General features: G+C 35.7%; 4 protein-coding genes across 6 annotated transcripts; 1 reads left to right on the top strand and 3 right to left on the bottom strand.

Annotated features, from left to right (window-relative positions):
* Positions 1-158: 158 nt before the first annotated feature.
* Positions 159-3,697, bottom strand: LOC123196868 (phosphatidylinositol-glycan biosynthesis class X protein). Of its 2 annotated transcripts, none has more exons than XM_044611014.1 (4): positions 3,526-3,697; positions 1,170-1,557; positions 895-1,055; positions 159-568 (listed from the first exon to the last, which is right to left on the bottom strand). In XM_044611014.1, exons 1-4 carry the CDS (start codon positions 3,607-3,609, stop codon positions 275-277), a joined length of 927 nt encoding a protein of 308 aa, XP_044466949.1. In that variant the 5' UTR covers positions 3,610-3,697; the 3' UTR covers positions 159-274. The 2 variants fall into 2 exon arrangements, with proteins under 2 accessions (XP_044466949.1, XP_044466948.1); XM_044611013.1 differs by having other exon boundaries at positions 1,167-1,557; positions 3,526-3,688.
* A 60-nt stretch (positions 3,698-3,757) lies between these two features.
* Positions 3,758-5,608, top strand: LOC123196869 (protein SAMBA). Its single transcript, XM_044611015.1, has 3 exons — positions 3,758-3,983; positions 4,203-4,313; positions 5,324-5,608. The coding sequence occupies exons 1-3, from the start codon at positions 3,818-3,820 to the stop codon at positions 5,383-5,385; spliced, it is 339 nt and encodes a 112-aa protein (XP_044466950.1). The 5' UTR covers positions 3,758-3,817; the 3' UTR covers positions 5,386-5,608.
* A 639-nt stretch (positions 5,609-6,247) lies between these two features.
* Positions 6,248-8,475, bottom strand: LOC123196738 (mitogen-activated protein kinase kinase 10). The gene has a single exon (XM_044610838.1). It carries the CDS (start codon positions 7,403-7,405, stop codon positions 6,422-6,424), a length of 984 nt encoding a protein of 327 aa, XP_044466773.1. The 5' UTR covers positions 7,406-8,475; the 3' UTR covers positions 6,248-6,421.
* Positions 8,476-8,788: 313 nt separating this feature from the next.
* LOC123196737 (heat shock factor protein HSF8) lies at positions 8,789-11,103 on the bottom strand. 2 transcript variants are annotated; one of them, XM_044610837.1, is made up of 3 exons: positions 10,623-11,103; positions 9,245-10,228; positions 9,014-9,164 (listed from the first exon to the last, which is right to left on the bottom strand). In XM_044610837.1, exons 1-3 carry the CDS (start codon positions 10,911-10,913, stop codon positions 9,153-9,155), a joined length of 1,287 nt encoding a protein of 428 aa, XP_044466772.1. In that variant the 5' UTR covers positions 10,914-11,103; the 3' UTR covers positions 9,014-9,152. The 2 variants fall into 2 exon arrangements, with proteins under 2 accessions (XP_044466771.1, XP_044466772.1); XM_044610836.1 differs by having other exon boundaries at positions 8,789-10,228.
* Positions 11,104-12,000: the final 897 nt, after the last annotated feature.

The raw sequence follows: 12,000 nt of genomic DNA on the forward strand, positions 1-12,000 counted from the left end.
AGGAATTTATCTTGTTCCAAAAATTATTAAAAAAAAAAAAACCTATCAGTTCAAATATCCTTTAGTCCTCGAATTTGTTGGGCTCCTGTACAAAATTTCAAGGAAACAAGTCACAACGAAAGGCTACGGAAAACAACAGAGTTGGCAGATTAACAGGCTAAATCAAGAAGATGCTACGGCTGTTTGACATTTTTTATTTGCAAAACTGAAATAAAAAAATATAACTGATTGTTAAACTGTTGTATCAAAGGCCAAAAAACTCATATTTAAGTGGTCAAGATTGTTTGGAGCTTTTACGGGGCTTAATGTCTGAACAAAATATGGATGCCCATACAATTGCAAGAGTTGATAAAACGGCAGAAATGAAAGTCACAACAGATACAACCTCTGTATGTGCCTTAATACCAGAAGGTATTTTCCACACAGCAGCTTCTGTTTTAGATTCAGTATGGCCAGTGGTTGAGATGAACAAACAGCTCTTGTTTTGCGGCTTTCCTTCAATGCAACAGCATATGAATAAATCAGGACTGCCAAATTCAACTTTTGAATACCCAGTTTCAGCTAAGGGCTGCAAGACAATCAAATTTTGGTCAGTATTTCGCATATTTCCTCGACAACTTTCAATTTGTCAATGAAGAGCAACAGCAAGGCATAAGTAAATTTAATTCCAGATTGATCACCAAGGGGAAATATCATGTCAACCAAAAATGCAGCAGGCTTAGGTATTAAGTACAGACCAGTACAACTGTTAACATTTCAAAGATGAATACAGTGAGATAAGAAGAACAGAGGATAGAGAGACAGCAAGGAAAGATGTAAAACACAAGTCATCTGTCAACCACTAACTTGAAACAAGAAACTATTTCATTTTCATAATCTCCTTTCATTACTGACCTGATACCGTGCATGTAATGGTAGCTGTAGTTTAATTTCCAGTGCTTTTTCGTGAAAGATATTTGTACCAACATTCATGTGGATTTCAACAGCAGACTGATTGGAACGAAATGAAGGCAATTCCAAGTTTGTATCTCCAGAAACAGCTATATCTGTAAAAACTGCAAGAAATGAAACATTACTCATCAACTAGAGAAAGATAAGCAACAAAACAAACATGGCTATAGAAACACTGATTCTAAGTTTTATCATATAAAATGAATGCAATTTACCACCATGCTGCTGAAGATGTTGTAGCTCAAATGGGTCAGCAAATACTCCAGAGGGCAGTCTTTCGACTACTAAAACCTCGCAATAGTTTATAGGTAGCCGAGCTAAGGACTTTGGGTCAATGTCAAATCTGATAGATGATGATAGATGACGATGGGAACCTTCACCTATCAAATGTCGCTGCAGAACTGAATGTTTTGAAACAGGACTCTGATTCTCTGGCAGCACTTCACACGAAACAGAATGAAGTTCACGTGCTATGAAATCTTGAAAATACGAATCAACTAAGTTTTCATATTTTTCGAAATATGATGTCATAAGATATTTCTTGGAACTACAGAAAGCTTTGATATTGGACTTGTTGGAATCAAAATTTGTCCCACACCTTCCCACCTGAAAATTAAAAAGTGTATATATATAAAGGGAAGTAAATTGGGACATTTTGAACTGGGAAGTTGTACTATTTATAAGTTACTTTCTCATCTCTATTATTGGTGTTCATATGGTGAACATTTTTCCCTGCTTCTTTTCTCTTGTTGACAGGACATCAGAAATTTTTTTACATAACTAAAGCTTCCATTTCCAGACTACTATATAAATAACGATATTAGCAATAATGATAATGCTAACAGTAAAAACAGTAATATATTGTTTGGTACAAGAATATAGAAAAAGAAGAAAATAAAAAATTCTTATATGATACTCTCCTGTAGGAGTGGGTATTTGTTAGACACCCAGCCAAGTTCAACAGCAAACAATTATAAACATATAGTAATCACAATTGTTAGTAATGCGATGGCATACACGAGTCCTAACAGTATTTAAGAGGAACTTATAAAGCATAAATTTAAATTCATAGTATTCTAAGTTTATTAATGAGATGGTATACACGAGCCAACTTGACTGACCATCAATACCCTCTTCACTGTTCCCTGTCATCCACATGCACTTCATCATTACCAATCACCCACACTGTTAAAGCTATTGCTCATTATAACACTTCCTTATAGTTGTTCCACACAAGGCAAATGACTCTAGCTACATTGATAACAAGCAGAACAATCTTAATTGTATAAACTATTATCACCAAGTATACCCTGAGTCCATTGCAATAAACTTGTCAAAGCAGCTCCTATGAGGCCACTTTGCCAGTAACGATGAGCTGTTCCTCCATTTTTTAGCAAAAAATGTTGCAGGGTACAGATCATGAATCAAAGAAAGAGTTACCGCCTTTCAAAGATCCAAAATCCAATTGATATAGCACAGAGTAGATGGTTTTGGGTTAGATTATAATCACTCAAAACTCTAAACTACAGTTTCTGATCAGTTCAATTATAGTACATAAGTACACACAAGGCAGAGACAACTGAGTTGAACCATCCTTAAGATTCTCTTTCTCGATATTTCTTTAGTCTTCTAATTTGCATAAAAATCTCCCACAACATATGCCTCAAAAAGTAATAGAATGATCTAAAGTTACTGAGGCTGTTACTAATCAAATTTTAAATCTGTCCAAAATTTTAGAATTAAGGTTATTTTTTAATCCATATGCATCACCAATTTTGGTTACAGCATTCATTACCTGAACTCTTACACTGTTTCTAGAAGTTCATACTTTAGAATGCATTTAAAACATTATTAAATCCCTGATTGCATACCCCCCTGCCTGTTATGAACAAATGAAGGGCTGTGAGTCAAATCTCTTCACACTTCTAAGAAGGGTTTTAAGGAATCTAACCAAGAAAATCAATGCGAAGAAATCACAGCAAGGCATCAGTTTGCATCTGACTATAGTTATTTATCTATTTATGTTTTCAAAATTTGCATCTAACCCAAATGTCCCTATGTGCGTGTGATCTTATATATCTGTTAAGAGACCTTATTAGCTTAGCTAGCAAGTATGCAAGATTAAAATCTTACTTTCACAGCTTCTTGATTGTAATTTGTTTTCATCACTTTTTAAACTAAAATTTCAGTCTTTTGCTCTTCTAAACCTGTCACCTGAAGGCTTCGTTGCATGTTTATCTGACAAAATCAAAGAGAACTTCTTTCTTTAGAACTAGCAAAGCAACAAGAAACTTTCTTCAATCTTGGAATAAAGTTTTGCCGCAATATATGATCTCACGTTTTATGCTTTCCTGGGTTTCAAACAAATGAAGAACCCACCTCCACTTAAAAAAAGAAAGCTACTCACTCTCAATAATCTGGCAGTACGTTCTCCTAATCCCAGGCTAATTATAAGCAGAAATGAATAAATTTTACATTGCGCGATATATAATAATGCATCTTCCAACGAACTGAAAACAGATATCCGTAAAACAAAAACAATCATTTACAAAGGTTAGAGAAAATCTGACTAACCTCAATGCCAACCGCTGCAAAAACCATTATAGCAATTGCAAGATTACGGAAAAGCCATAATCGATCATCTTCTCGAGATCCCATGGTGTAGTTTCTGAAACACGAAACCAAAATGGGTGAAAAGTCTTCTCCAAAGCTTCTTCAACTCGAGACACTGGAGTTTTATATTAACCTTCATTTACGATTTTGCCCTTACGTCAAGTTTAACGGAGGTATTTGACGGCCGGGGGTATGCTAAAAAACGAAAACATAATTTCGAATATTGGAACATCAACAGGTTTTGAAGAGGAAAATGAACAGTACGTCACCGGCAAATTCATCGATATCAACAACTGCAATAGCGGGCGGAGGCGGTGGCGGCTGGGGAGGAAGTAGCAGTAACACTACTGTTTTCGGGGAGTTTCACTTTCCTTCGAATCTCATCTCCATTCAAGACCGCAAGGACGAGACCATGCTAGGTCACTCTCTATGCTTTAATTGACATTTATATTATCATACTAATAATCAAGATTTTCATTACTTTGAAGGAAGATAGTAATTGAGGGGCTTTGTTAAATTTTTAAATGTTCCATTTAGGGAAAGTGTACAATTTTCACTTTTGTTTCAGTGAATTGGGTTTTTTTTTTTTTGGGTCATTTTTTCCGGAAAAATTTTAATAATTTTTGGTTGCCTGCCAGTGTTGAAATCTGATCTCCTGGCTGCTCTGAATAAGGAGGTTAAATCCATGGATGAAGATAGCTGGATGTTTGAAGGGCCTCGTTCTCGTATTAACCTAATATCAAAAGGAGGTTAATCTCAATTTCTCTATTGCCTCTAATATTATTTTACTCTTTTTGGTCTTTGATGACATTCCTGCACTAGTTGATCTGATGTTAGTTGATTCAATACAGCATTTTCAGAAACTTGCTTGATGGGATTGAAAAGGCCATTGATTGTGTCTTGGTCAGCCTCTTAGCATTTCCTGAACATTGATAATCAAGTTAAATAAATTAGAGCAATGATGTTTTCACCATCTGCCTAAGCCAAAGAGTGAACAAGTGTTTGTAGAAGAGCTTTCATTTATATGGGTTGGTTGTTAAATTGCATTTCCAACATCAGGACATTATATTGATTGCTGCATATGAGAACATGTGTATCGTGTTCTAAAAACCTAGATACTAGATTGCCCTTGGTTTGAGTTTGTTTCTCTCCACCGCATTCCCGTTGGGAACTCTCTCTTGCTATTCATGTTTTTAATCTCAGTAGACTTCAGTACTTTGCTATTCATTACTCTTTCAGGATTCAGGAACCAACTCTATGTAGTTAATGTAGCCTTTATGTGCATTATCTGATGCATAAAGATGATATTCGTAGTGCAATCCTGAGTAATTGTGAGCATAACAAAAGCATCATCTTGCTGTTTGAACAATGAAATGCAAGAACTTGGGTTGAGTGGTTAAGGTCTTTTGTTTTAAATCAAGAGGTCAGGAGTTCTATTCATAGGGGCACCTGCTACGGATCCCACAAGTTTTCCAACTATTCAGAAGTTAGCTAACTCAAATTATGTCAGGGGTGACAATTGAAAATGTGGCGAGAATTAATTGAATGGCACAAAAAGAATTAACTATGTTACATGCACTTAGTTTTAAATAATCAGATAATATATCATCATATGATAGTGTCATTTTATCTTTTATTTAAAATCACTCAATCACATGATAACACGTCATCTAGATAAATAATTAGATATTCAAAATTGGGTGCATATGGTTTTATTGGTTAAAGAGCTGACTTTTCTTTTTAATGGGTTCCAATTTAGGTGGTTTTCTCAACAAGCAGATGGAAACTACCAGGACCCCAAACTTGGCTCCACCAAAATGATTTAGGGTTCTCCAAACGGGTGGCATCTTGTTTCTGTGGTATATCCAGAGATCTTTTTCCATAAAACTGCAGAGCTTTAACTTGATTAGCATATAATGTTACGTGGATTGTAACAGCCAGATTGCTTTTATAAAAGACTGTATCCTGTAATTTCATTTTGAACAAGTGTAATGTAAGTGATCTGTTCTGTGCTTTTTTCAAAAAAGGGGATCATTCAGTCAAAGTCCTGCTTTCTAATTTTACCAACAAAAAGAGATCATTTGATTGTGGCGATAATTTCGAAAAGCTCACAACTTATAATTATAACCCTGCTAAAGAAACTTAGGGAGATTAACCAAACTAGGACTATTATGTAACTAAATTTCGGCTTTAATTTGGAAATTGGCTGAGCAAAGTTGCAAACTCTATGTTATCATGTTATTATATGACTAGAGATAGATATGAATTGAATCGAATTCGAATGTTTTTTTATCTGAGTTTAGTTTGAATGAAAAATTATTTAGTTCAAGTTTATCAAGTCAAAATTAAGAGTAATTCAAGTTTGGTTTGAATTTATTGTTCAATTCATAATTTTAACTCATGACTTGGGTTCACAATTTATTAACAAAATGATATTGTTTTACTCAATACTGAAGAAAACAAAATTGTTTTGTCTATAAATCACCTATCTAAGCAATAAATTCGAATTAAGTTTAAATCTAATTAAGTCAAAATTTTTTTAATTCAAATTTGGTTCGATTTAAAAAATAAGTTAACTCTCTTAACTCAAATTAAAACTATATGAACTCAAATTAAACTGAATCAAACTGAGCTAGCTCAGTTAGAATTCAATTAAGATTCATGACCTCCAATTCTAGGAATCCCACTTTTGATTTATGTGGGGATGGGAGTAAGATGATGAATAAAAGAGAACAAAATTCTTTCCTTTCTTTTTTTATTTATTTATTTTTTCAGTCTAATGAAGAAAAACTGGCAGATTAATGTGCCAACTCAACTCAACCATGCAAAAATGAAGCAAAAATGTTTCCGCACCCATTCAAGGACTAGAACTCTCAGGACTGATCTTATTCACAAAAGGATGAGCAAGAAGCTGCTCTACAGTCCCTCTTTTCTTCCAATCCTTCTCCAAACAACTTCTCACAAAGCTCCGAAACTCCATGGAAGCTCTCTCAGGCATCTCCAGCCTCTCCCTGAAGCAAATCGCACAGATTAACGCTGCCCAATCTGGCTTCTCCCCCATCCCAATCAATGGATAATGCCCAACTAAACACTCCAACACCACCACCCCAAGTGACCAAACATCCCCTGCAAATCCGTCTGCATTATTATCCCCACCCCACCTCTCAGGATCAACCCTTTCAGGACTCATGTAAGCACACGTTCCGAAGCTCGAATCCAGTCCATTGCACACGCCAGTGCCAATTCCGGTACCAATGATCCTACTCACTCCGAAATCAGCAATCTTCACCTCTCCTTTCCCATTTATCAGAAGATTTGATGGCTTTATATCACCATGAACTATCCGCATTCCTTGCAAATACTGCAACCCTTTGAGCACCCGATGAGCAACTCTGGCGATTACATCTTCTGACAACGCCCGCCGAACATGCAGACTGTCAGCTAATGATCCTCCCTCCATATATTCCATCACAAAGCAAAGCTCTCCTTCAATGGTGTAAAACACTGCGTGGCATTTAACAATGAAATGGGAGTCCACCCGTTTAAGAATCTCAGCCTCGCGAGCAGCCTGGTGGCTAATGGAGGCAGCATTTTGGTCAAAACGGAGAACTTTCAAGGCATATATAGAGTTGCTCTTCTGGTTACAAACTTTGTAGACAGTGGCACCATTACCATGGCCAAGAACCAAGAGCTTCTTCAAGTCCGCCAGGCTTTCGAAGTTCGGGGAGGTGGGGCTAGCGGTTTCCGGCGGAAAGTGGTGCTGGTAGTGGGGGAAGTGATTGGGTGAGGGGAGAGATAATCTAAGAGCTTGTTGGTGTCTTCTTTCTCTTACCAATGTCATTTACACACTGATCTCAGACTGAAAATTGTTACAAAGTGTTAAAATAAGATGATTGAGAAGGGGGAAAAGAATGTGGTTGATTGAGAGATGCAATCCCAAAATGAGCGGGCAGGTGAGGAATTTGAGGAGACGAATGTCAGCATGAAATTAATGGAACGTGTAATGGGAAGAGTTGATAATGGAATCGGAGTCCTGAACGGAAGGAAAAGCCATGAAGCAGCCGCTTTTTGCTTAACTACAATAACCATGTAAATTTCCTCATGTGTAACGTCAATCGATTTTAGTAATATTGTTTTTACTAAAAAGTGCTAAAAATGGAAGAGTTTACATCACTTCTTCATTCTTACCTCAAGCTCTATGTCTTTATTACCAAGCTAACAGTGCTTATTCTGTCAACGTTACCTTGCCTACCTTTGAAATGCCGCGTCTGAGCACCACGTTTAACGGCTTCCTTTACAGATTCATTAATTTTATGATTTGCTTAATCAAATTAAAATTCAAAAAAAAAAAATGTTATACATTCCAAAAATGATCTTGTAAATAAAATATTATTGCCTAATTGATATGACTGTCAAATAAGACATACAATTTTAACATATGGATGCATTTGATTCGGATAATCTTAATAAGAATTAAATTATAACAAAATTAACATTGTCAATAATTCTTTAGTACTTAAAAATGGTAATTGGATTCTCTCTATATTACTTTTCACATCACGAATATTTCTATAATCGTTTATTAAAACAAACTAATATTAGTAATGAAAAATAAATTATTGAGGTAATGGAAAGTTAGCCCGAACTGAATGTCCCTGTATCTATGACATATTTTAGTATGTTTTACATTACTTTCAAAGAAAAGGGCAACTCAAACCATATTATCTCACAAATTTCAACTTAAAGCTGTTCTAGCTGATACAATCCACCACTCTACCTAAAACCATTGGACTCTAGCAAGTTAGGTCCAAAACTGCTTCCAGGTGTTCAGAACCTGCACATACTATGCCAAAACATTATGGATAATGGATAACCTACTTTTCAGACATTCCAAGTCAGAAGATTTCCCCAAATGTTGTCATCAAACCAACATAACAATACCAGTAGAAAGCCGGTTCAACTAAATCCAATTCTAACTTTCCGAAATTTATTTCATCAAAGGTTTGTCTAGTACAAGAGCACCAAAAAGGGATTTGAGATCAGTAATATTGTCAACTCTATTAAGGGAAATATAACTGAATCTCCAGAAACAGGTAATTTATAAGTAGTCAGTTCATTAGAAAAAGATGGCCGTCTTGTGGGAGCAGAGCAAAAACCTGTACAATCGAAGAAAATTGCAAATCTATAGCCTACATCTGTTTAGACTCCACACCAAGTCCAAGAATAATCCAGGTAACAGACCAAAATATAAGAAGGGAGTAAATAAAGGTCTGAATATGAGCACAACAAAAAGAGGGCGAAAAGATACAAGAGGCATTAACTGTTTCCAGTGAACAAAATAGGAGGAACATATCAGATAAGTATCACCAGTTTAACTTTAGGCATTACCTCAGATTAAGTAAGATCCAATTATGCACTCAGATCAAACCACTTTTGCATCAGAATTAAGAAGACCCATTTGTTCTGTCAGTTGATCCATATGCTGAACTTTGTCCCATCCATTCTCAGTTGGCTGTGTTTCATTTCCCTTGGTTTTACCATCCACTGAGGTTGATATAACATCCTCAGGTTTTGGGCTTTGCAAAAGGTCATCCCAAAAGCTAGAAGCATCAAGCAAAGCATCAATATCAGGATCAGGAGAAAGTGCGTCAATTTCTATAGGCAATGAACCATTTATTACCAATGAAGACGGATCCATATAATCTCCATTACCCATCTTGGGTAACATGTAATTGTCTCCAGGAACATCAACAATACTTTCTGGAGTTATTTCTGGTATTTCAGGCATAATTATGTCTCCTTGTGAAATTGGGATGGAAGGTTCCCCTTGAGCTCCAACCAACATACTAATATCAGGAAATTCTTCAGTTGTGATATTCTCAGAAGATGTGACACGTGGGGAAGACTGTGATTCGGATATGGAAGCTGAAGGATCATGACTTGAGATCCTTGAAGCAGCTGGCACATATGATGACTGCCCAGAAGTCGGGGGAAACTCTTGAAGCGTTACTCCTGATGCACAGCTAAGAGGGCTCCCAATATTAGATGATGATGAGCCATCACCAATAAGGAAATTATCGTGATTATTGTTAAAAGACTCCATTTTCATGATCTTCCTGAGCATTGATTTTGCAGCCTCATTCATTGAAGGTTGGTATTTAACAATTTGTCCATCAAGAGCTGCAGAACCACCATCATCATCAATACCTTCTTGCCTGAGCCTACGCTTTTTGTTCACTTCAGTTAAGCGTCTATTACTATCATTTTGTTGTTGTACAAACTGAGCTAAGAAACTAGGGCTCTGTACTGCCTTTGCCAAGAATGACATCATTTGCTGCTGTCGCTGTTCCATTCCCTGAAGACGCTGCACCATGGTTTGGAGCTGTCCATCAGTAGCTTGTTGTTGCTGCCTCAACCTGACAAGTTCCTGCATAAGCACATTCTTGTCCCTCTTCAATCTCTCAACTTCTTCCTCGAGCCCAAATTTTCCAACCTCAACACAGGCACCCACAGATGAGTTTTGTCCATGTGGTTGCTGTGGCTGTTGATGACCATGTCCATGGGCAGGTTTTCGTCTACTAATACCTCGAAGAAGGTGTTTTTGACCACGTAAAAAGCCTTCATTTGCAAATTCCCAACGATCTGGATCAACTTTCCTAAAACCCTGTTTTTGATTATGGAAAAAACATGAAATTAATTGGCAACAAAGGTATAACTTGGCAGAATTAACCTAGACAAACAAAGTAAAATTTTTTTGCCTACCCCAATGTTTGAACTAAAAAACAAATAGACATAAGTGACTTTAAATTTCACAAAAATGTTCCATACCTTCAAGATAACATTAGTTTTAACAACCATGGCTAGTAAATTAATTCATGTGATTTCCCAAAGTTCATTTGGACTAACTAAAACATAAGCAACCCAAATAAGTAATAAAGGAATAAAACTCAACAAACTAAATATTAATTATAACATCAAAAAAAAAAAAACCAAAAAGGATTAAAACTAAGAAAATATAAGTTTAGTAAATAGGTGAAAAAAGTAAAAGGCTCTCTTACGTAAGTGTTCAACTGACGAACGAAGCTAGAAAAGTTATTATGCTTAAAGTACTTTGGAAGGAGGTCACGTGCAAACTCAGGAGGATTCCAAACAACGAAACTATTATCGGTCGCGCTCCAAGACACGATCGAGTCCGTCGCCGGATCGTCCACCATGTCGTACGTCTTGCTCAAAAACGGAGGCGGCGCATTTGCCGCGTTCTGAACAGGCGCTGGCTGCGGTGGCGCACTGCCCTTCGGTGGATCGCCACCACCGCCAGCGCCCGTGGTGCTACTGGTAGCTCCATCCATGCTAACAAATTACACTAAAAACGTCTTATAAAAACGAAAAAATAGAAGGAGGAGAAAAATTAGGGCTCTACGAAAATTAAAATGAGCGCCATTCGGTATAAGTGATTGTTATTTGTGTAATCATATCAAGAAACCCTAGAATATAGAGAAATTTTTTTAGGGAGACAGCGAGGCGGTTGTACGGTCACGGGTTTTGGGGGTTTAAATTAGGAGAATAGCGACGGGGAGACCGGCACGAGCCGGTTAGCGGCGAGAGTGACGTCGGCTGAAATTACGGATATAGGATACTATTTCAGATAAGTTTCCGAATATACCCTTGTATCAGAAAGAACTATTTCAACGAGGCTGTCTCTTCCAACGAGGCTAAAAATAGTCCAATATTTTTCTTTTCGATTCAAAACAATTCTTTTTGTGGCATTGATTACTTAACATGTTCTGGTTGATATTTAGCAATTTTTGTGTTTTTTTTGACATTTTCTTTTAATAATTTCTGTTTAATATTATTTACCATTTTTATATATAATTGTATTTATAATTAATAATATATTATTATATTATTAAATAAATAAAACTTAAAAATAATATAATATTTAATTATATAATGACATATTATGTTTAATATTATTAATTTCACCCAAATCTCAATGAAACGAGGGACTCAACCATCATTCAATCAGTTTATGATTAAAAATATGGGTTCAATTAGAAAAGTTACTTTTCAATATCTTTCTTTTTTTTCAAACAAGATAATCTCATTTAAATTGGTTGAATAGATAAATTTTGAATATAATAATTAGATTTATAATTATTATATTGAATAAATTTAGACTTTACAAATATGATAAATATTTAAATCTAAATTTTTACTTAAAAGTTTTAGTGTTTTACCAAACATGTGCATAAATTTGTTCTATCAATCATGTATATAAATAATATATATACATTTATACATAAATAATAATATTATTAAAAAAAGATGTGTATTTATCAAAATATCCTTATGAAAAAAGCGATACGTATCCTAGGATAATATTTCAAAAACTATGAGATAAGGGTAAAGGCATTACTACCACTAAGGTTTGAACTC

The sequence above is a fragment of the Mangifera indica genome, chromosome 14 (genome assembly GCF_011075055.1).
Source record: "Mangifera indica cultivar Alphonso chromosome 14, CATAS_Mindica_2.1, whole genome shotgun sequence".
NCBI classification, from domain to species: domain Eukaryota; kingdom Viridiplantae; phylum Streptophyta; class Magnoliopsida; order Sapindales; family Anacardiaceae; genus Mangifera; species Mangifera indica.

What these genes read in the sequence shown, in the direction of transcription:
- LOC123196869 (XM_044611015.1), top strand. Translation starts at nt 3,818, where the DNA reads ATGAACAGTACGTCACCGGCAAATTCATCGATATCAACAACTGCAATA. An exon ending in CAAGGACGAGACCATGCTAG is followed by an intron (nt 3,984 to 4,202) that starts GTCACTCTCTAT and finishes GTTGCCTGCCAG; the next exon opens with TGTTGAAATCTGATCTCCTG. An exon ending in TAACCTAATATCAAAAGGAG is followed by an intron (nt 4,314 to 5,323) that starts GTTAATCTCAAT and finishes GTTCCAATTTAG; the next exon opens with GTGGTTTTCTCAACAAGCAG.
- LOC123196868 (XM_044611013.1), bottom strand. Translation starts at nt 3,609, where the DNA reads ATGGGATCTCGAGAAGATGATCGATTATGGCTTTTCCGTAATCTTGCA. An exon ending in ACATCTTCAGCAGCATGGTG is followed by an intron (nt 1,056 to 1,166) that starts GTAAATTGCATT and finishes CATTTCTTGCAG; the next exon opens with TTTTTACAGATATAGCTGTT. An exon ending in CATTACATGCACGGTATCAG is followed by an intron (nt 569 to 894) that starts GTCAGTAATGAA and finishes ATTGTCTTGCAG; the next exon opens with CCCTTAGCTGAAACTGGGTA.
- LOC123196737 (XM_044610836.1), bottom strand. Translation starts at nt 10,913, where the DNA reads ATGGATGGAGCTACCAGTAGCACCACGGGCGCTGGCGGTGGTGGCGAT. An exon ending in TTCGTCAGTTGAACACTTAC is followed by an intron (nt 10,229 to 10,622) that starts GTAAGAGAGCCT and finishes AATCAAAAACAG; the next exon opens with GGTTTTAGGAAAGTTGATCC.
- LOC123196738 (XM_044610838.1), bottom strand. Translation starts at nt 7,405, where the DNA reads ATGACATTGGTAAGAGAAAGAAGACACCAACAAGCTCTTAGATTATCT.